This window comes from Electrophorus electricus, chromosome 16, assembly GCF_013358815.1.
Source record: "Electrophorus electricus isolate fEleEle1 chromosome 16, fEleEle1.pri, whole genome shotgun sequence".
NCBI classification, from domain to species: Eukaryota; Metazoa; Chordata; class Actinopteri; order Gymnotiformes; family Gymnotidae; genus Electrophorus; species Electrophorus electricus.
In genome coordinates this window covers 13,192,682-13,216,016 of record NC_049550.1, presented here as the reverse complement: position 1 = coordinate 13,216,016, position 23,335 = coordinate 13,192,682, and the positions used below count along the sequence as shown (strand labels likewise).

At 41.7% G+C, this 23,335-nt stretch overlaps 2 protein-coding genes across 5 annotated transcripts; one reads left to right on the top strand and one right to left on the bottom strand.

Moving 5' to 3' along the window:
* Positions 1 to 2,083: 2,083 nt before the first annotated feature.
* LOC113579626 (F-box only protein 48) lies at positions 2,084 to 7,687 on the bottom strand. Of its 2 annotated transcripts, none has more exons than XM_027013703.2 (4): positions 7,600 to 7,687; positions 6,778 to 6,869; positions 6,043 to 6,378; positions 2,084 to 5,528 (listed from the first exon to the last, which is right to left on the bottom strand). In XM_027013703.2, exons 3-4 carry the CDS (start codon positions 6,340 to 6,342, stop codon positions 5,367 to 5,369), a joined length of 462 nt encoding a protein of 153 aa, XP_026869504.2. In that variant the 5' UTR covers positions 6,343 to 6,378; positions 6,778 to 6,869; positions 7,600 to 7,687; the 3' UTR covers positions 2,084 to 5,366. The 2 variants fall into 2 exon arrangements, with proteins under 2 accessions (XP_026869504.2, XP_026869505.2); XM_027013704.2 differs by lacking the exon at positions 7,600 to 7,687 and adding an exon at positions 7,275 to 7,357.
* On the top strand, positions 7,508 to 23,084 carry aplf (aprataxin and PNKP like factor). Of its 3 annotated transcripts, none has more exons than XM_027013701.2 (10): positions 7,508 to 7,605; positions 8,243 to 8,314; positions 8,995 to 9,155; positions 12,030 to 12,213; positions 12,418 to 12,547; positions 15,983 to 16,173; positions 16,578 to 16,882; positions 17,833 to 17,964; positions 18,247 to 18,293; positions 22,318 to 23,084. In XM_027013701.2, the coding sequence occupies exons 1-10, from the start codon at positions 7,513 to 7,515 to the stop codon at positions 22,515 to 22,517; spliced, it is 1,515 nt and encodes a 504-aa protein (XP_026869502.2). In that variant the 5' UTR covers positions 7,508 to 7,512; the 3' UTR covers positions 22,518 to 23,084. The 3 variants fall into 3 exon arrangements, with proteins under 3 accessions (XP_026869502.2, XP_026869501.2, XP_026869503.2); XM_027013700.2 differs by having other exon boundaries at positions 15,980 to 16,173; XM_027013702.2 differs by lacking the exon at positions 7,508 to 7,605 and adding an exon at positions 7,959 to 8,046 and having other exon boundaries at positions 15,980 to 16,173.
* The last annotated feature ends 251 nt before the right edge of the window (positions 23,085 to 23,335 follow it).

Sequence of the window (23,335 nt, the reverse complement as noted above, 5' to 3'; positions counted from 1 at the left end):
AAATACACAAACGATAAACAGTTTAAGCACAAAGGGGCAGTTTAAGACACAGCATACTGTCATTCTTAAATCCCCAGACAGCTAGTTGTAAAGTTAAACACTGAAATATTAAATAAAGTTGCAGACTTCAGAATTACTTAAACAGAATAGCTGGTCTGTCTTTTATTGCAAGTTAATGTTAACAAGCATTATTGAGGCACCCTCTGGAGAATGTCTAACAATCAAACAAAGAATCAACATTTTTATACATTGGTCAGAATTGATTATGTATTCACCCCACCATTTTACATACTAGTTTTACATAATGGTTTGCATTTGCCACTATTACATCGAAACCATACATTAGTCAACGTATGCAAACTGATATTCAACACCCACCTCAGCTGGAACCCATTACCACCACATTCCAAGAAAAGATTTCTCTTAACCTTGTCCTAAAGAAGATTGTTTTTCTGTCATATATCTTACCCTGAGGTCCACCAAAGCCTACCCAGGATCCTTTGCTGAAGCCTGCAGAGGCCTCTACAGAGGCCTTGTATGCAAATCATTCTGAAAGGACAAAGGGGTGACTCCTGACGCGCCAGCCTATTAGGCCATAGCCCCCAGTCCAACACCAAACAGTGAGGCCAGGGGGCTCAGTGGACCAACACAATCCAGCGCAGACAGGACAATGGAAGGAAGACAGGAACCAAAATGATAACAGATACAGGGACAGGCACGCTAACAGGAAGGCAGAGAGACACGAAAGGAGACAAAGGGACTGGCACAGTAACAGGAACAGGGACAGGTACAAACAGGACATGACCACACAGAGGAGCAGGAAGGATTCCAGTGAGGCTGGGAGGAAGACCAGCCGGTCATCCTGTTGGCAGTTGAGGTGAGGTCAGGTGAGCCCAGGAGGAGGTGCTCGCTGCCGGCTTGGGTGGTACCGGCGACTCCACCTTCTTGGCAGAGGAGCCAGAGTGCACGCCAGATGAGGCACCCGCCTTGGGATTGGGTACTGGCGTTGCTTCCTCCTCTCCCAGTTCAGGCTGAAAGCAAGGACGCAGGCTCTGGACTCATGTGCACCAGGTGAGGAAGCGTCCCTTAGCTACCTGGGTGCTGACGACGGAGCGTCACTGGTGGAAATACGATGAATCGTGCAGGCTCTAGAGCGGTGTGCCCTGGGTGGAGCCTTAGGCGCTGGGGGATCATCGTTCTCCAAGTCCCCTGGCCCTGTTTCCAATCTGAAACCAGGACCCTCATTGAGGGCCTCCTCTGCCTCCATGGGAGGGTCCATAAAACAATTGGACTCCGCGTCTTACCTAGTCCTCACCACAGCCATAGTCCTTGCAACTATCCCGGTAGTCCAGAGAGGGCAGGTGGGACCCTGAAGACCACCAGCTTCCCTCAAAATTTCGCAGGGGACCTCTCCCTCTCTGCGCCATTATGGAGCATGCCAACCAGAATGAAGGGTTCCGTGCCGTGACATAAAGTATATTGTTTTTAAGGTTAAAATACATTTGCATTGCTTTCATTAAACATACTTATACTCCTGAACTAAAATAAAATAACTTATTAAGCATAACATATTCTATATGAAATAATAGATCAGTCAACATACCCCAGACCATGGGAATGTTCCCTGGTACACTGCTATGAAGTGTAGCTGTAGCTGCATTTGCCTACATTACCTTGCTCGACCACCACACTCGTTATGTGGGCCAAGCCAGTCCACCTGCCCCGCCCAGGGGTAGAACCCCGTCACACGGCATGTGACCACAGTGGAATTATGATCCTGCCGCTGAACAATCCTAAAAACTAATCTACAGAGGAAAGAATTGCGAATGAGAAGTGTCGTATCAGTTTTGGGCAGATGCAAGAATTCTGAAAAAGTTTCTGAATGTTGTTCATACAAAAATATTGTCCACTAAATAATTCACAGGATTGGTGTATATTTTGGCGGTAGCAACCACCTGTATTTCATCCAGATGCACTGGTGTTTAGTGTGCCTACACTGCCACACTGAGATTCATCAGGGCTGTGACTCCACATTTCTGCTTACACGCATGACTACATGTCTCTGTGGGATATCTAAATCTGATTGGTCATGAATCTGGTTGATGTGTCTGTATGTGGTGGTCAGTGGTTGTGTTATCCCATACTTAACCACAATATTACAACAAGACATGAAAGCTGTTGGTTCCTTGCTCAGTTTCCCCAATACAGGGTGGTCTTAAGGTCACTCCAACCAGGTTATTAGAAAGCAAAGAGACATCAGGTCATGCTGCACTTGATCTTTAAAACGTTTCCAGTAATCTGCAGAATTAGGTGTGGGTTACTCTATATATACTCAATGCAAAAATAAATGCCAAAGATATAAGAAAATTAATTAAAAGTTGTTTGACATAGCCGTGGTTTGTGCAGAATGCAGGCCTACTAACAGTCTAAAGTTAAACGTCAATATAAAAAGAAAAAAAGGAAAAACCTGTTATATAGCACTTTAAAAAATCTGTTCCTATTTTGGTGTTTTTAATTAACAGATTGTTTTGCTCTTTGGCTGATCTTGCTTCTATGTTCTTTTTTCTTAAAGAAAGCCTCTTTTGTTTCCAAGAGCGCTCAGATGAGAAAGGTCAACTCATTCCTGACGCAGGTAGACCATATTGTGAGAGACAGAGGAATGAGAGTTTGTAGCTGGGTCTTAGGTGTTGTACACCTGGAGTCCTGTGTCATTCTGGGGGAGGGAAAGTATCAAAGCAACAAAGTGTGCAATGTTTCAGAGAAAGCCAGATGCCCGAGAATGAAACGAGATGTTGCGTTAATCGGACACGGTAATCCAACACGGTAGTCAAAATACAGGCAGGGGTCAAAACCAGTACTATAAGATTAACAGAGCTAGGGAACATCACAAACAAAAAAAAACAAAAACGAAACAACAGTCCAGAAATAAGATATAACCAGGCAGACAACAGAAGAGAGCAATCAGAAAAGGATAAGGGTATTTAGCAAAGGAAGAATCAAATGGGCCAAATTACAGTCTCCTATCGATAGGTAGGCTAACAGAAATGAGATCATGTAAAAATGCTTTCACTCAGTGAAAATGCTTTTCACTTCAGTTTTTTTTTGGTTTTTTTTTACAAAACATTTTTAGGCAATATTAAGATAAAAGTGGAATACATACATAAATGAAACATGCAACTCATAAAAAAGCACCCAAATGACCACACAGTTCTGAATGAATAACCTATTACCTAAGGCTCTCCCAGGGGTCATACACAGGTCATGTTCCCCTACCATGATGATGCCACCTGCACAACTGGCAATTGAGCATTTGGCTAATAAACACTATGAAACCATTTTACAATACTGAAATGGTTTTATATTTTCAGAAGAAAATATGTCTCTTTAAATTTATTGTTGGAATATTCCTTTTAAGGGGTTAGTCTTATTTTTCTAGAATATAGTTAAAGTTACAGAGAGGCTAAACTCCTTTGCTTATCAGAAAAGACACAGATGAAATAAGACAGCTGAGTGTCCACCATCATCAATCATGTAAACAAGTCACTCTGGATAATGCTAAAATTCAAAATGCTAAAATGCAATAACTTGTTAAAGCTAAAAATGTAAGTGTAAACAAATCAAGCAATGGCTATTAAAATTAGATACATACCTAAATAAAGCCCAACTCCACTGTTAGGGTGATAATTAAAGAGTCCAAAATTGGTCATTAACCTGTCTGCAAGAGGACTGTATCCTGGCCCCATACATAGTGGGGATTATGGTTTGAAAAGCAAAAAAATTCTCCAAGGTCTACAAAGAATTGCAGAGGTACAATAAGATGCCACCTCTATGCTAACAAACTATGCTCTGCTGGCAAATATCTATGAACACAAGTGCATGGAGAATGCTATATGTTACTGGAATGTTGACTGGAACTGGATTCTTTGGTCAGAGGAAATAAAGAGCTTTTTGGTAGAAAAAGAAGGATGTTATGCAGAAAAGGGCTTGGGAAGTTTGGTGGTGGAGTTTAGGTGTTGTGGCGCTGTCTTTACTCCAAAAAACCATGAAACCTTGTCAGAACACATGGCATCATACACTTCAGCACCAGAAGGTTTCATATCAAAATCTGGTTGTCTATTGCAGGAAATGAATCACAAACCTGGTTTGAAGTTGGATCTTCCAGCAGGAAAATGGTTTGCAAATCCACACAAAAGTGGTTTCATGATCACTGAATCAAGCATTTTTTCTTGACTATCAGGAAACTTTATGTAAAAAAAAACAAATTTGGGATTTCAGAGCCAGACAGACAAGCAAGACAGACAGATCAGAGATACTGACAGTCAATGAGATGCAGAAAACAGCTCTGCCAATAGATGTGGTAATCCCACATTATGTAAAAATCCAAAAGAGGAAATATGGAAAGATTAGGAAATTCCAGAGTCTGAAAGAAGAAATTGAAGGTAGAAGGGTAACAGACAAGGTTGACCCAGTGAAGACTGCGGCACTTGTGCCATAAACTGGAGCAGATCCCAGATAACCACTAATTCAGTTCATAAACTGATTCAAATATTGTTCAAGTCATTAAGTAGATGTGTTACAAAGTGTTATGGACATTAAGGAATTGTTAATGCAACATATACACAAGAGCTCTTAATAAGAAACAATGAACGAATAAGTCAGAATCCAGTAGTAACACCAAGTAATGAATAGTTCTCCAGGAGTCACAATGAAGTTAACATGCAGCTACATTTAAATTCTTGAAATGAATAATTTATGGAAAAAATGTATGGTAAAAATTGTCACAGAGCAAAAGTCCCTACTATGTTGTTAACAGTCCAGTGAGTCAGACATTTGTTAACTTTTGTCAGATATGGGAATTGTATCTTGCCTTATGTGGCACAGTGAGATAGATGATGGCACAGTACAATTGTTCAACTGAGTGTTTTTGTCACTGAAATGCAACATCAGTAAAAACAAACAAACTCCTTATGAAGCAAAGATTGATAAGATCATTAATCACAGACTTAATATATTAGCTTTTAAAAACAGCCCCAGGGGGTTATATCAATCACATGACATTCTCATTTTCAACAGCATAACTTAACTTCAGGAAAAAATAACTACATTTCACACTGTTTTTACTATTTTGTACACAATGTGTGCATTCATTATCATCATTCCTTATTAAATAGTCTTAAAAAGGTTAACAATCTCATTGTTTGTGATGATCTTGATTATGATATTCATCCACAATGGTCTTATACTGATTACCATACACACCTCTTAAAATGTTAATAAATGTCACGTCATGACATAATGTGAATGCTAAGTGCTTCTTCTTTTACTGTGCTCAGCGTCACTGCACACAGAGCCAAAAGACTGAAACGCTATCTCTCCAGCTCTGCCTCTAGTATCTCACCCCAGGTCTCCACGTCCATAGGACACATGGTGATCGGGGGCAGGTCTTCAGCAGAGCGGACCTTGCTGTATCTCCCTTTCAGCCATCGTTTTTTCACGCAGCCCTTCTGATAATTCCGCACGAGAGTAATCTGGTAGAAAATGATCCAGTGGTTGAAAACTTAACAAATTAAGACACATGTAAGAAGTGCTTTTTTCTCCATACTACAGCACAAATCACTACATTATTTTACCTACTTTCATATGTTTATGAAAGTGAATTTAGCTAATTTAATACAAGCTAGTCCATTTATCAGAAGTCACACTTTTTAAATACATTGTAAAACTTAAAAATTAGGTGAGGACAAATAACAACATTGCTTCAGGCTATTACAACTGAATCTGAAATTGGCTGGACCACACTTTAGGTGTACTTTATGGTGATTAACGCTCACTGGGCATATTTGAAAAAGTAGATGTTAAAAAATATATTGCTTATTTTACAGTGCAGATCCATAGCCTGTAAACCTGCATGACCAAATGGTCACATCATTATGCAAAAATTCCAGATCCGTACACAATCATTTTCCAATGAGATCCCAGGTGGCAGTACATCCTTGCTGCAAGCGTCAATTGAAGCTCACGTAAAAATCCCAGGGGACTGACCTTCCAGGACAGCCCGTCCCGCCTGTCCCCGTCCACCTCCCTGTGGCAGATGGCCAGCATGCTCAGACAGTGACTCCTCCACAGGCCCTCAGTGCCCTCAATGATGCAGTTCCACTGCCTGCATGCGAGTGAAGCACGGCACAGGCTGCGCACATCCAGCTCGCCGAAGATTCGCACACTCATCTCCGTCGGCAACGTCGCCACAAAGCTCCCGTCGGGCACACCACCAACTGATGCAAGGGCAGAGCCTCCTCCATGGATAGCGCAGGTGTCTGGGTTCCAGTTAAGGACATGCTGCATCTCTCAGCATCCTCTGAGTCTCCAGTTCAACGGATGCTGCGGTTTCATTCAGATATGGGTCAAAGTATTATATTAGATATTAATGAAGTGTTACTGCTACATATGTTTGTGAGCTGGTGATGAGATGAGACATACTGTACTGTATTTAAGTAACTTTTTAAAGGCTCTGTAATTTATTTGTGCTCTTTTGGTTCAGGGAAACTTTGATTATACCCCGTTTGCAATTCCAAAACAAACAAACAATAACATTTGGTCCACCTCCATACACCTACATTTCAAAAAGGATTGTCTTGCTTATACTAGCGGCTATGGTTACTTAGATAGCTACCTAGCTAGCTAGCTAGCTAGCTGCAAGATACATATTTATCCCCAAGGACAGCGGTTCGATGATAAACTTCGGATTTGCTATTACCTAAACAGATTTTATGTACTTACGCCAAAGTGCACAGACGACCCGTGAACTGCACAACCGTGAGTAGAGTCGTTGGTGTGGTCCAGCCGCTCACCTCACAGCTGATCCTGTAAACCTACAGACCGAAATAAAAACAGAGATGACATCACAGCAACGCCCGTTCTCACTGCACATGCGCAAATGGTTTGGCAACTGCACAAAACAACACGGAATTAAAAAAGAGTACAGAGTGTCAAAGATTTGATATAAATGGACAAAAGTGCATGTCGCCTCGACAGAACAGTAACTTTGTGCAGATTGCTTATTTTACTAGTATTTAATTTATGTTTTAAATTAATACAAAGCGCATGCGTCCAGCGCCCGCCGCCGCCGCCCGGAAGTTTCTGCAAACTAGCTCGTAATGTGGAGAGCGTTGTTTTGGTATTGAACATTTTGAGGGGTTTATCGTAAACAGGGAGCCGTGTTGTGCACGGCCTGTACAACAACACGACTGTTTTCGGACAAATGCATGCAACTGTACCTGCCAGCCTTAGAAATATATACTGAGACAGAGACCACGAGGCTCGTTATCCAGCTAGAGGGGGCCGTGTACAGTCTTCTCGCCTCCCTTTCACATCCTCCACGGGGCTTTCTGCTTGCTCTGGAGTTTTAGTAACCCTTGCATACGCGTCCCAATAAATAAATAAAAAAAAAGGATTCCCGCAGGCTGTGACGGCAAAGCGGGTCAGACAAGGCTGCCTCGTGCCTTGTCGCTCGGGATGCCAGCGTTTGAGCTCGAGCGGGTGGACGGAGGCGACCCCGTGGACGTGCCGAAGGGAAGCACTGTGCTCGGAAGAGGGCCTTACCTAGGCGTGAGTCAAGGTTAACTCATCTTGAGGTATCACATGTCCGGGTGCCGAGCATTCTGTGGTTTCTTTAGTAATTCGCGGATGACGATAAAGGACGATCGGTGCCACCGATACATTTGAAAACGTAGGCGCTCGTAGCTTTTTGGGAATCCGGGCTAAAAAGCTTTGCTTTCAGTTTCACACTAGAAACCATTTTGTTTGTTTTGTAATCGCTGTCTAGTTCCGCCAGATGGCACCATACACAAGCTGTATTTACTGTCCGCCATCAGTAGTCTAACAGCAACACCCGAGTGATTTTGCGTCCTGACTGCGTGTACAGACTGGCGCGCTCTGACACGGCCATTGTAGGGGAAGAAATATTTATGGAAACATAAATACACCCATTATGCGGTGATTTTTGTCAAATATAACAGGTTTTTATGAGCAAACCCAATGGAGGGTACTGTAAGTCTTCCTTATCCTATTCCTACATGTATTATTATATTAATATAATAATAATATATTTTCTGAATATATTGGCACACTGAAGACTAATTATTTGTCTTTTTTTGTTTTCTGGAACAACTGATTTTACTAGGGCATGCTGTCCTCCTCTTCCTCTCCCACTCTCATCTTCCACTCTCTTCTTCTCCCACTCCAGGTCAGTGATAAAAGAGTGTCCAGAACCCATGCGGTCCTGGAGAACTGGGATGGCCAGCTGCGTCTCAAACCCGTAGGTGTTCGCTGATTTACTGTTGTCTCGTCTCTTTAGAGATGATGGTGCTTTCTCATTTTTGGAGTGCATACATGAGAGGGTAGGCCTTTGATGTCAAGACATCAAACGTTTTTGATTACAGAACCCCTCGCTCGCTTGCTTTTGCTACCTTATCGTTACTTTTCCTTCTCTATCTCTGTCTCTCTTCCCCGAATATCAAATGTACTTTCATGCTTTTCTGTGAGTGTCATCTTTTCTGTGAGTGTCACTGACACTGGTTCTTCTAATCACAGATGTCAACCGTCTATATGAGGAAGTAATAGGACCCAGATTTGTTTTAGTTTTTATTAGGTAGCACGTGACTTAAAAGTGCATAGTCAAATTATTATTATTTTTTTAAATCTTGTATATATTGCGGTCAACAGCATATAAGCAGCAGCAAATATTGATCACTTCTATGTTCAGATTATTCCTGTTACAACTATCTTAGAACAGTTTTAACAGAAATAATCTGCTAAAAGTATACTGAAAATAAATGAGAGATTTTCAATGATTCTTAGCAACTGTATATTTCTTTTGAGATATAATTTAGTTTTTTCTGCAGCAACAGATATTTTAAATGTTTTTTTTATTTAAGAGATTTTTGTTTCAAGGTGCCTTCAAACCCAAAATCATGCTCTCTTTTGTGCCTTCTGCAGACACACACCAATCCCTGTTTTATTCAGGCATCTCTGGAGGCACTCCCCCAGCCACTGGAGAAGGACCAGTGGCATTGTCTGAGGGAGGGATCCACCTTCTCCCTTCTTCCTGGGAAATATATCTACAAAGTGCATGTTGTATCGGAGGAGGGCACACCCAGGTAACACAGTAATGCAGCTAACCGTCACTGAAACAGTGACAGTAATGGAACAGTCACAGTAATGAGCCATTAATAGGCAAACCGTCATGTAACATTTACATTAATAGGCACGCAAAAATGTAACATTCACATTAATAGGTAAGCTGTCATGTAACATTCACATTAATAGGCACGCTGGCATGTAGCAATAAGCCAGAGGCTTCAGTGAAAGTAGCAGTTTCACCCTAAAAATGATAATTTCCTGCTTTTGGATACTTTCAATTGTGCTACATGTTCATCACATAAGAGACTTTCAAATGTTCAAGTAAGTATTTATTGTGTTCTGTAAGGATTTATTGTGTGCTGCATTTTAAGAAAATTCTCCTGTTAAACTTTTTTTTTTCTGTGAATAGTGATAGATCATGAAATCAGCTATGGAAAAAGCTTTGTTTTATCCCCTTGTCAAATTTATCTCTGGAGTGTTTTTAGAAACCCAGAAGTGGTTTAATTAGATGCAAGAGAAACATTTTTTTAAATGTCACACCGGCTTTAGCAGAATTATCTGAAATGATCTGACTTAACTAAGGAAGGAGAACCAGATTCCCCAAACCCATCTGTTCCTCAGTCCTGGTGACCTTGTGACCTAGTTTGTTTCTTTTGTTTAGGGTTTGTATTTTTCAGTTTTGAAGTGATAATCTCTTTCAATTGTAGCTTTAGGCACTGTGTGACTGACTCTCTCTCTATCTGTCTGATATTGGGGTCTTTGGTTGACTGGCCTTCTGAAGTTCCTCAAACACCTTCTTGGCACAGATCTGACTGGACAGACTAAATCGTACAAGTCAGTGCTGTCATGTGATTGATTAGTCATGACTAATTGATTCAAGATAATATTATTTGCATCTACTTGAAAATCATAGCCTTTCTGTATGAAAACCACCACATATAAGTGCAGCTGTTTATCCTACTCTGAAGTGCAGAGCGGATATCCTCTGTAGTCTGGTTTCTGTGACTGGTATTACACAGAAGCATGACAATATGTTTTTGTAAAACCCTTCTCCATGACCTTGCTATCTGATTCCACACTGATAAAAAGAGGTTTTAAATAAACATTTGAGACAGAAGTAAGGTGCCATGTTGGAGTACATAGCTTGACATTTCAGACCATCAAGGGAGCTGAACCTTTATGCGGTTCTAATGCTCCTCTGTTCCCGCTGATACTCTGTTCCATGTTCCACAGTTCCACACAAACGGCCAGATTTTCTAAGATTTTTGTGTGTGCTAATGCTCTTTCTTGCATGCACAAAAGCAGTCAAAGCTAGTTTATAAGAAGTGCACCGAGGCCTTTCAGATGAGGCCGCCACCAAGCTGCAGATTTTGCTGTCTCTCACTTCATGAACATGTATTTATGGAGTGTCACTGTTGGAGCAAGAGATCAAGGGGGAGGTTGTGCAAAACCAACAACCTGCAGAGATTTACAAACGGGAGCTGAGTAGAAAAATAGCTTTTTTTTTTTTTTCTTTTTTTTTTTTACGCCAAGGCAAAGGAGTTGCAATTACTTTGTCTTTTCTCATGCCATCTCATAAACACCGTTGCAGTATTTCAGCAGAGTATTACTCCTTCACATGCCAGAAAGTGAGGCAATAAAATCCTATTGCCTGCCAAGTCACGTTACATTGTCACCGTTGATAGAATGGACGATGACGAAGACCACACGGCCATGCAGGAGTCACGCCATTCCTGGCCTTACAGAACATCTGGCTGTCCTTTACATGTAGGCATCTGTTTCGTTTCAGCATACAGTGGCGATAACTGCAGACATTTATCGGTCTGATCTCAATTGTCAACATTCTTCAGAGCAGTCATATGCCAAGTGGAGCATTATGTACAGTTTCCATTATGGTTAGCATATATCCTCTACTATGAATAGAATTCTTAGGGAGGCTATTTATTTGTTTACTTATTTACTTACTTACATACATACATACGGGAACATTGTAAATTCTATGAAGGGGTGTACGTGTTCTCCTGCAATGTTAACATATGTGGTACGTGTCAAAGTAACGTCCCTTTGAATGCCAGAATTAAGTTTATCCTCATGCTTACACGACTCAGACCAAAATATGACTTCGAACTAAATTTGTCAACTAAACGGTTGCGTGTGCAGGCGTTTGTCGATGACTTGCATGTGTGGCCAACATTTTTAGAGAAAAGATCTGCATCGGCTTCTTGTCGGAATATTTAACGTCAGGAAGCATCAGGCCATGTTCTTTTGCTGAGTGGTTTTCTGTCATCAGTCACCAACGTCATGATTCCCTAATCTATGCAAATCATTCCCATGTATCCATTACTCGCTGGTTGAAACGTATTCCAGGTGGACATTAGCCTACAGGTAGTGCCTCCACAATTCAAACGAGCCAGTTTGCGGATGACGTCACAGAAGCGGTAGATTCGGGATGAATAGAACTACCTGCATGTTTTGGCTGTCTGACTGAGCTGAAACTGAGTGCGTGTCGTGCACACATGTATTTATAGTTCCAGGATAATTTAAAACTGATAGCTGAAGCTCCTGCTGATTTAACAGAAGACTCTCCGTGCCTAAACACTAACAAATGAGAAGATGAGATTCCTTGTGTTGTAAAAGCCTAGATATCTTATAACAGCCGTGGGAAGAAATCCGTTTTGATTTCCAGTATAAAGCACCTCTTTTCAACTCAGTCCTTGAGAGTTTATGTGGGTTAATTGTTGAAAAATGAAAACAAAGACCAGCTGATGGTTTCCAGGTGTAAATCTCTAACATTTTATTTTATTTTATATTCATTCATGCAGAACCCCAGGTGATGGATAAAATGAATAAAGTCTGCATTGCCTTTGTGGCTCGTGTTTCGTATTTAACAGGAACAGCCAGGGTTATGAGGAGGAGGCAGAACAGGAGCCACCTCAGCCTCCCCGGCTGTGTGAGGAGACGCTGGCGTACACTCCCCAGGCCAAGAGCGCGCCGTCTCGCTCACCAACATCCACCCTGACGGCCCACTGTAAGGAGAGCAGGACATGCCTGTCCAGCCCTCCCTCCTACAGCCAGGTATCAAGTCCCCTAGACCCGACCTGCAGTGGATCGCCTTGACTGTAGAATCCAGAAACTGTAGAATAGAATTGCTTTGGTGCTTGTGCATAGAGTAAATTGTTTTGAGGAGGTGTGACTCACCTTCCTAGTTACTACGGGTTTTTTTTTTTTGTCACGTGCTTGACATTTTCTTGAAGTTATTTGAGTGCTGGCCTTTGTCAGGTGGCTGGCAAAGCTTCCGTCTCCAGGACGGCAGAGGCGTCCACCCCTTGCACTCCTCAGAGGAAGCGAATTCTGCCCGCCTGGATGACGGCTGCCACGTCTGCAGCCCCGAGCCCGTCGCTGGCGAAAGGTGATGTCCCCGTGGTGACGGAACCTTGCACCCGCCACCAGCTTCCGGGCAGCGGCGGGGTAATGTTCCCATGGCAACACAGCTCGCTTTGTCGACAGTTTCCAGTGGCAACGTGCTCGTGAACCGTCGTACGCGGTTAGCAACGGTTGTCAGCAGTTGTGGGGGGGGGGGGGGTAGAAAAGGGAGGTATCTAAGGGCTGAGCTTTGATCTCAGGGTGGTAATTATGTTGTTGTGAGAGAGCCTCAACAGCGTAGTCCGTGTTCTGGCCCTCCCACGCCATCCTCACATCTGCTTGTTTTTATCTGGCTAATGCAAAAAAGTCAAACCGCTGCACCATACTGCCATACAGACACAACGTGCCGTCAGCGCTTCGATAAAGGGATCCGTAAGTTTAATACCCAATGTGTTTTATTTATGCTAAAAGCCACATTAAGGTCTCAGAAGCGTAAGCAATCTCTTATTCTCTCTCGTCTCAATCTCTCTCTCGTTCTTGGTATTGTTATTGCTTTGCTCTCCCCTTTAAGTGCACTCACCGACATGATCAGACGCAGGAGTTAAGGACTCACCGTGGCCTTTGACTCTCTCATAATGTTCGTTATAGGTGTACACTGTGTACCCCGGAACCTTTTTTTTTTCTCTGTCTAATTCGATTTGGCGGCAGTCAGTTTTATCTGCCTGTTGGGGTGTGAAGGTCTGTGTTCTCCCGTCTTCAGAGGCCACTTTTACTTTTTTTTTCTTCTGCTTAGCCCACGAGCGGAGCTCAGTACAAACCAGCCGTGGGTCCTCAGCCCGAGCGCAGCACCAGGCGCCGTTGTGCAGGCTGATGACATCTCAGGCTGACACAATGGCTATGCTGCCCACTGACAGTTCTCACATTCGGAGATGTGTAAACGCCACCTCGTTTTGACCTCTTGTTTTTCACGCTCGCACGGGCACGCACACACACCTGCCTGAACGATTACGCAGTTACACACAGAATCCCTCCTGTTCTTGGTATTCTTGTGCTCTCACACGTTGTCTCCGAGACTGAGGGATCGAGGGATTCGTGAGTTTACATTACTGCCACCCACACATGATAAGTTGAAGTCTTGACAGTGCTTTAGCAAGTACTCCAGGGAGACTCACGTAGTATGACTCTCCCCACACACACACAATCAAACGCCTCTTTCTCTTTCATCTCACTCTGCTACTGTTCCTGCTGTCCACCCATAAGCTGTACATTACACATAACAGGCAACCATTTTATGGTGCAGGAAGCAGCCATTTTATGTTATAGGAATTTTCCATCCAGGATTCTAAATTTGTTACAAGTTTCTTTACCCAGTTATGCCTACTAGCGTCTCTTTGTTATTACTAAACGTCAGGGGTTTTGGGTCGGGTTTAAAGTTCTGTCAGTGCTTTAGCAAGTACTCCAGGGAGACTCACGTAGTATGACAGTCAAATGCAGCTTACTGTTGTGCTGCTGGTCCTACGAACGATAATCTGAATTTGTTTCTCTAGCTTTGACCTCAGAACACTTTTAATGTACACTTCCGGTGACGTGTACGCTGGCGTGTCTGTGTGCAGCTAATAATGTCGACTCTGGCCACTGCTCTGGATTGTGTGGACTTTTGAGTTGTTTTTTCATTGCAAGTTACCATTTTCTCACAGAGCTGTTGGCTTTCTGGTTTTAGTTTGGAAAGGTGCAGGATGCAGCTGCAGCTTCTGATTCGATACTGGTTGATGGCCTTGTACGTATGGTAATGTGGGTTAATAGTTATGCTAATGTGGATTAACTTTGTGTTCTTGATGGGGTAATTTGGGATGTTTTTCCTGGATATCATCTTGAATACTGTAGCCTTGTTTGGACTGAATCTCTTACATTTCTGTTATAAAATGGCATCTTCCTAATCTGCGTCTGGACTTTTGGATGTCTCTCATGCCCAGATGTTTGTTCTTGCTGTAGAATACGAGGACTACCTCCCCAACCTGGATATTCTCACTCTGCTAACTGTGTTCATTTTGTTGGATCAGACTAAAATGGACAGAATTAAGAGTGAGCAGAGATAACATCTACATGTCGTGACGTTTACCAAAACTGGAATCTGATGCTAGCCAAACCCTCAATAAGCTCAACATGGTTGTTTTTGTCTGTTGTTCACTTCCAAAAAAAAAGAAGCCCCTTTACTCCACAAGTTATTGAGCAGCTCTGAGTTTCTGTGCGAAACCTGGCAACAATAAGGGAGGAGCACTTGCCGTTGCTTTTAGAGCAGACTTGTCTGTTACCAATATCACCCTTTTAGAAGCTGTGTCCTTTGAAATTCTAGCTGTAGAATTTTGTTGTGTGTCTGTTACGACTTTGTTACCTGATCATCCGAGTGCTCACAACAGCTTCCTCTGCTGATTTAAATATTCATACGGAGGGTCGTGCTTGCTCTCTGAGGTCTGGTTGAAGTCTTTTTACCCTTTCTATTCTTACCTATTTTGATTCTGCTCGGGAAATGTTTATTTGCAGTCAAACAAACAAAAGGCGTTCTCAGGTGACTTAAATATAAGGCGACAGACTGGTTCTTCTCCTTCTACAAACTGCCACTGTCGCTCTCATTCTTAAGAAACATTGGCTGTACTTAGTATCTACAGGCCCATCTCTAAGCAGCAACTCGAACATAAAATTGCGTAATGTTACGCTTTTTATTGTCTCATCAGCAAATCATTGTAAATATCTTGAACACTCAGACATATGCTCATTTGAATTTTACATCAAAACATTTGCCTTTTTATGATTTTATCTTTGTGTACAAGAAAACTATGTAAGTGAATTCCCTCTGTCCAGTTTTCCCCTGAGCAGTGAGCAGTGAATGGTACAATAGTTCTCACAAGTGCATTTGTTAGGGTCTTGCTCATTTTTAGACCAATGACGTGTTGTTAGGACCATTAAATGTAATTTTGGATTTGGTCCTCTTTTTGCCCAACAGTGAAATACCCTTCTTCCTTCTCACCTTTCTGAACATCAGCTGTTATACAATAAAGTTTTTTACTCTTTATTAAAGATCAGGAACTTTCCTACATGCCACCTTATTGACTTTCCCGGTACTGGCTTGCCTTCTGTTTCGTATTCTAAACTGTCCACTATGTCAGCAAGTTTTGTGCAGTTGTGTCAAAACATTTCAACATCTCCATGACAACATAAGTCTCTCCTCTCTTAAGAATAAACCAATTACACACCTATTCACTCACTGTTACAAAACCTACATTAAAATCTGATGACATTTTTGTCTGCTGTTAGTAGTAGTATTGTAATAATAGTATTTTTCTTTGTATCTTATTGAAGCTGTGTATTTTCAGTCTTTGCAGTCTACTATATTACTAAACATGTAACTAAAATGTTTACTAATAGTGTTTGTTTGTTTTACCCTTGTGAAGTTTATTCCATCTGCCGTTCCTCCCTTCAGCAGCAACTAAGCGAGCCCCGGCTGGATCCGCTCCAAACCCAACCCGGACTAAACATGCTACAGGACCCAAACAAGCCCGGGCCAGGCTGCCTTTATCAAGTGAGGAGGAGGAGGGTGAGGAAGAGCAGAGCGAGGTGGTTCGGATGCCCAGAAAGAGAGCAAGGAGGCTCAGGAGTGACCCTGATGAAACCCAGGTGTGCTGACGTTCTGGACCACTGTCTTTATGGACGTCTGTCAAGACGTGCACAATAGGGTTTGCGTCACTGTCGTTTTGTACAGTTTTTTGAAGACACGCAATGTCTTGTGCGAACTTGTGTTTTGAGCTTGTGCTCTGAGAAATGTTCTGTACTTATTTTAGTGCCAGTTAAAGATTGAATTGAAACTTAAAAAGAAAAAAAGATTTGTGATTGTGAGCTGTTGTGCAATGTTTGACAATGGCCTGTTTTGACCGTGGCCTGTTTTCCCAAAGCATTACGTCGTTTTGTTCATCTTTTTTAAAGGCGAGTGTAGTGGGGCTGACATTCCCTCTAGGATGTTATAGTTAGTCTTCGAGACACCTCTGGGTGGTGGGTGATGACCTCTTCGACTGTCCCGGCAGGACCAGGCTCGCGTGCCTCGGATGAGCCAGGAGTCTCCTGGGGTCAGGGAAGAGGCGGCCGTGGCTAACACTGAAGAGAGAGAGGAAGAGGAAGTGAAAGGGCGAGTAGGGAAGAGAACACAAGTCCCTCCAAGGTCTAGGGCCAGAGACTCACCCACTGCAGTGGAAGATTCCAGAAACCCGCAGGCGAATGAGCAACCCTCTCAGAATAGACGACAGAGGTCGAAGGTCACGGAGTCTGGAGACAGCACCGAGTCCAAAGCTCAGCAGCGGACACGATGTCCTTATGGCACCTCCTGCTACAGGTACAGAGTTCTAGAATACCTAGAGAAAGTTCTAGAAAACTCTTGTAAAACAAGTTGTAGTTCAAAAACCAACAACAAACAAGAAATCTGCTTCTGAAAGCCCCTTCCAAACACAGAAGGATTGTGTGTGATGCCAGTTTAACTTAACATCCTTGCTGTGTTTGGTCATATTACTTTGTGGTGTTTGCTTCCTCTGCACATGAGATGAGACTCATTTAATGAGGACTCTTGTGTGTCCTTTGTCATAAGATATGAAGTCTCCCTGTACAAACTGATTTCATGGCCTTTCAGCGATATCAAAGAACATTACAGCTGCCACAGTCTGACAGATGAAGAGCATTTAACAGTTTCTCATATTTGAGAAGGGTATTACAGAATTGTAATCAGTATATGGGATCTTTCTACCCACTGAAGATTCAGAGTCACATACATATGGACTGATATACATTCGGGCCCCAGTGCAGTGGCAGTACTATTCCAGATCGATTAGGCTTTTTTGTAGTTGGTTGAAATGACATCTTTTAAATCAATATCAGTAAAGTGTTTGTTGGAACAATATTAAAGGAGTGTAATTCCTGACACTCTTGGTGAACCCTCCACTCATGAAGATTCAAGCTGCTGAAATACAGTTTATCTCTTATAAGCAGATTGTGATGTTTGGTATTACTCATCCATGAGACATGCAGTCATTCAAACTGAATTGTACACTGTGAAATAACAACAAAAAAACAAACAACAAAACCTTCTAAGGTAAACATTTCTGAATGTTGCAATCAGTGAAATGAAAAGCTCATGTGCGTGTGTAGCCAGCCACTATGCAAAATTTGTTGTATGAATTGTTGATTCAAATTCTAATCTGGCAGCATAGTTTTCTTCTTTTTTAAAGTTTTGCCTTGATTCAATCAGCCTAAATTCATTGTTACATATTTTTCCTTGTTCTCCTCTTCCAGAAAAAACCCCGTCCACTTCATGGAATGTAGTCACCCAGGAGACGATGACTATGAGGAAGAGTGGGGTCATGAGGACGGTGGTGACGGAGATGACAGCAGACCTGAATGCCCCTATGGCACTGACTGCTACAGGTTAGTTTGGTTAGAGAAACTGCATGTCGAAACGCTGACACAACTACTTGATAAAGGCTCACGTGAAATAATTAGCATGCTCTCATTTGCATAACCTAATCAGCTCTCTTATTATTGGAAGAAGTATTCCTTTTATATCACGGGGTTTAAAAATTGTGCTTTAATTGCATCTGTGGGGGTGGAGGGAGAGGGATTAAACTAAATAAGATTAGAAAGTAATTCTTTCTTCTGAAAACTCTTAGTGTAGTTTAAATTGATTTTGTATGTCCTTATTTTTTCCAGGAAGAACCATTTACACAAAAAAGAGTACAAGCACACTAAACCTCCAGGTTTGTTTTTCCCTCAAATTAACCTCAGATGAACTCAAACAAATGATAAACAATAGGCTCAGTGCAGAATATGAACAGACCTCTGACTTCTTCAATACTTCCATATTAACACAAACAAAACTCATATGCTGCACTGATTACCCACGCACGCCTGTTAAATGATAAAACTGGATTGGCACAAAACCACCATACAACTCAAGAATGATAAGAAATACATGGTACACCTCTTCCCCTCTTGCTCTGTCTGCTTCTTTCTCATTCTCGCTCGCTCTTGCTCTCTCTCACTCTTTCAATTGTAGCTTTAGGCACAGTGTCTCGCTCTCGCTCTCTCTCACTCTTTCAATTGTAGCTTTAGGCACAGTGTCTCTCTCTCTCTCTCTCTCTCTCTCTCTCTCTCTCTCTCTCTCTCTCTCTCTCTCTCTCTCTCTCTCTCTCTCTCTCTCTCTCTCTCTCTCTCTCTCTCTCTCTCTCTCTCTCTCTCTCTCTCTCTCTCTCTCTCTCTCTCTCTCTCTCTCTCTCTCTCTGTGTGTGTGTTCTTACTGGCTTGCCAATTAAAATGTGCCAGTTAGAACAATATTCAATAACGGCATTGATTGTGCAACCGTAGAGGCAGTGGACTGCAGGCACTCCAGCACATGATTATTACTCACCAATCAAAAATCCTAGAATCTAGGGCAGGCAGAGGCAGGGCATCTGGACCAGGGGCAGAGGAGGGCAGGCAGAGGCGGGACATCTGCCCGGGGGGGAGGACTTGCACTTTCTCCCCTTTATTATTCTAAATGACTTGCAGGAGAGCAGGGCCAGACCAGATGGCCTCTGATGGGTCCACGGCAAGACCAAGGGCTAAAAATGTATAATAGATATAAGATATTATAATTTATTATAATTGATATTATAATGAACAGTAATATCATTTTTCTTTTACATAGTCTGTCACTGAGTCTGTGCAATTTGTGTTTAGCTCCGCTTCTAGGTTCAAAACTGTACACGCACGCACACTCACTTGCGCGTGCGCACACACGCACAAAAGCCCACTCGAATGGCTGCTTCAACTAACCAAAAACTGAGATGCATTCCTTTTGAATAAGCAACTGTTTCAGGCCTTGCCTTCATGTACACAAGATGCATCTGCACTGGGCAGTGGACACCAGACACAGACAGTGCATCTGATTAAATGGCTACACATCCCTACTTTAAATTCAGCCGGTGCCCTGTGGACAGTATGACCAAACCAGTTACACGGGGTTGCTTTTATTAATTCAAAAGTAGGTCATATTATTTGTGGGGGGAAAATTGTCATTGCAGCATATATTTTATCATTCTGTAATAAAGAAAATACTGATGGTTAAATAATACATAAATGCTAACTTAATATTCATGAACGTGTGAGCAGTCCCAGTTAGCAAGATACTAACAGCTAGGTTTAGTTAGCCATAAATGAGGTTTAGTTAGCTACATTAGATTTAGTTAGTGCGGCGTTTCAACCCTACTCCAGGTGTTCGTGTATGTGGGGAGAAGAAACACAATCCTCGAGCACACTCGGGTACACAATTAATTGCGCCTTTATTACAAAGCTCTCCGGAGAGCCACTACACCACGCCGGGTGCACCTAAATCAGGAAGTCGCTCTGCCTTTGCCGACGAACAAACATACATATATAGGGAAGACTGCACCCCAAACACCCCCTCACAAGCATTCTTTGTTTCCCACTCCATTTGTTTAACTTCATGCTGAGACAGCAGCCTTTTGGTCACCTCTGTTTTACAACACCCTTACACACACATACTCTTTTCACCTCCCCCTCCCTTCTTTGGTCTCCATGCGTTCTCGTCCATTGCGAAGTTTCTTTGTAAAGCCGAAGTACTATATGCAACAAACCTATGCATTCTCTAATGCCCCTCACCCTTTAAATAATGCAATGTAATTACTCGCCCACATACTATACTTCATGCTTTGTCACGTGCCTTCCATCAATAACCCCATCCCACAATAGCCATAAATGAGGTTTAGTTATCCATAAATGAGGTTTAGTTAGCCACATTAGGTTTAGTTAGCCATAAATGAGGTTTAGTTAGCCACATTAGGTTTAGTTAGCCATAAATGAGGTTTAGTTAGCCACATTAGGTTTAGTTAGCCATAAATGAGGTTTAGTTAGCCACATTAGGATTAGTTAGCCATAAATTAGGTTTAGTTAGCCATAAATGAGGTTTAGTAAGCTACATTAGGTTTAGTTAGCCATAAATGAGGTTTAGTAAGCCACATTAGGTTTAGTTAGCTACAATAGGTTTAGTTAGCCATAAATGAGGTTTAGTTAGCCACATTAGGTTTAGTTAGCCACATTAGGTTTAGTTAGCCATAAATGAGGTTTAGTTAGTCCACATTAGGTTTAGTTAGCTATAAATGAGGTTTAGTTAGCCGTAAATGAGGTTTAGTAAGCTACATTAGGTTTAGTTAGCCATAAATGAGGTTTAGTAAGCCACATTAGGTTTAGTTAGCTACAATAGGTTTAGTTAGCCATAAATGAGGTTTAGTTAGCCACATTAGGTTTAGTTAGCCACATTAGGTTTAGTTAGCTACATTAGGTTTAGTTAGCCATAAATGAGATTTAGTAAGCCACATTAGGTTTAGTTAGCTACATTAGGTTTAGTTAGCCATAAATGAGGTTTAGTTAGTCCACATTAGGTTTAGTTAGCTACAATGGGTTTAGTTAGCCATAAATGAGGTTTAGTTAGCCACATTAGGTTTAGTTAGCTACATTAGGTTTAGTTAGTCCACATTAGATTTAGTTAGCTACATTAGGTTTAGTTAGCCATAAATGAGATTTAGTAAGCCACATTAGGTTTAGTTAGCCACATTAGGTTTAGTTAGCTACATTAGGTTTAGTTAGCCATAAATGAGGTTTAGTTAGCTACATTAGGTTTAGTTAGCCATAAATGAGGTTTAGTTAGCCACATTAGGTTTAGTTAGCCATAAATGAGGTTTAGTTAGCTACATTAGGTTTAGTTAGCCATAAATGAGGTTTAGTTAGCCACATTAGGTTTAGTTAGCCATAAATGAGGTTTAGTTAGCCACATTAGGTTTAGTTAGCCATAAATGAGGTTTAGTTAGCCACATTAGGTTTAGTTAGCCATAAATGAGGTTTAGTTAGCCACATTAGGTTTAGTTAGCCATAAATGAGGTTTAGTTAGCCACATTAGGTTTAGTTAGCCATAAATGAGGTTTAGTTAGCCATAAATGAGGTTTAGTTAGCCACATTAGGTTTAGTTAGCCATAAATGAGGTTTAGTTAGCCATAAATGAGGTTTAGTTAGCCACATTAGGTTTAGTTAGCCATAAATGAGGTTTAGTTAGCCACATTAGGTTTAGTTAGCCATAAATGAGGTTTAGTTAGCCACATTAGGTTTAGTTAGCCATAAATGAGGTTTAGTTAGCCACATTAGGTTTAGTTAGCCATAAATGAGGTTTAGTTAGCCACATTAGGTTTAGTTAGCTATAAATGAGGTTTAGTTAGCCACATTAGGTTTAGTTAGCCATAAATGAGGTTTAGTTAGCCACATTAGGTTTAGTTAGCCATAAATGAGGTTTAGTTAGCCACATTAGGTTTAGTTAGCCATAAATGAGGTTTAGTTAGCCACATTAGGTTTAGTTAGCCATAAATGAGGTTTAGTTAGCCACATTAGGTTTAGTTAGCCATAAATGAGGTTTAGTTAGCCACATTAGGTTTAGTTAGCCATAAATGAGGTTTAGTTAGCCACATTAGGTTTAGTTAGCCATAAATGAGGTTTAGTTAGCCACATTAGGTTTAGTTAGCCATAAATGAGGTTTAGTTAGCCACATTAGGTTTAGTTAGCCATAAATGAGGTTTAGTTAGCCACATTAGGTTTAGTTAGCCATAAACTCTAGCATTTATGCTCATGTCAGTAAGGTTTCATTAATCAGTACTTGTAGTCCTTCTCTGATGTGATGCTAATGTCATTCACAATAATGCTTATTCTTTGGATTCCCCACCCCTTCATAAACCACAGAGACGATGTCTGTGCCAGGTGGTGATGAAGATGACGGTCATGATGAAGACCAATATGAGGACGGCTTCATTAATGACGAAAGCGAGGAAGAGGTGGGCTCTGACTCCGACTACGTGCCCGAATCAGGAGACCGTGGGAACGAGGACGTTAAACAGCTGCAGAAGGAGGCTAAAGCCTTTCTGAGGAGAAAAAAGAATTGACTAATCTCAAGTGTGGAGATGAGTCCAGACCTGTAGCTCTTTCCCCAGCACAGTTAAGCTCCAACCCCACTCCCGGACTGACTGATCGATCAACTGGTTATCTACTCCCCAGCAGAATTTATTTACAATCACATTACTCGATCATCAGATTGATCAATTGGTTTTCCAGTTGAATTCACTTCTAGTCTTAGACCTGGTCAGCAGAGGTTAGTTACAAGCCAGTCTAGCGCACACCATAAATATGACACTGACTATCATGATTTAGTCAGACTGTGTTAACACTCTGAGGAGCAGCTCTTCATCAGCAGGTTGGGCACAGCTGGCCTATAACCATGAAACATCTTCGGGCAAAAATGTTGATCTTTGACACGCCGACTCTCCATGATGAACAAACTGCAGGGTGGTTTATGTGGTTTCATGTCCCAAGACGAGCTAAATTGAATGTACTGGACAGAGGTTTCCAGAAAGAGCAGTTCTGTGACCCATAACTAATACACTAAAATTCATTTTAAAGTTGAAATGAACTGATATTGGAAGATATCAGGTTTTTTTTAACCATTGTACAGTACTACCGTCAGGATGGACTGTTGAGGGGGGTTCATGAATGAACAGGCAGCATTTTTCGAACTGGCAGTTCTAAAACTTCCATTTGACTCAATGGATCTGTCAATTCTGCTGCCTTCTGTGCAGTTTGGTTTTGTATGTTTTTAAATGTTCACTACAGCCTTTTGGGAGGCATTGCTGAGAGATATGAAGAGATGCTGACTGTGAGAGTCTTCAAGGACATGCAGATGTATCCAGAACTAGTGGATTACTAT

Coding starts and splice junctions, on each gene's coding strand:
- LOC113579626 (XM_027013703.2), bottom strand. CDS start 6,342: ATGCAGCATGTCCTTAACTGGAACCCAGACACCTGCGCTATCCATGGA. Junction 5,529..6,042: donor GGGACGGGCTGTCCTGGAAG/GTCAGTCCCCTG, acceptor ATTTTCTACCAG/ATTACTCTCGTGCGGAATTA.
- aplf (XM_027013700.2), top strand. CDS start 7,513: ATGCCAGCGTTTGAGCTCGAGCGGGTGGACGGAGGCGACCCCGTGGAC. Junction 8,315..8,994: donor GCCAGCTGCGTCTCAAACCC/GTAGGTGTTCGC, acceptor TGCCTTCTGCAG/ACACACACCAATCCCTGTTT. Junction 16,883..17,832: donor TATGGCACCTCCTGCTACAG/GTACAGAGTTCT, acceptor CTCCTCTTCCAG/AAAAAACCCCGTCCACTTCA.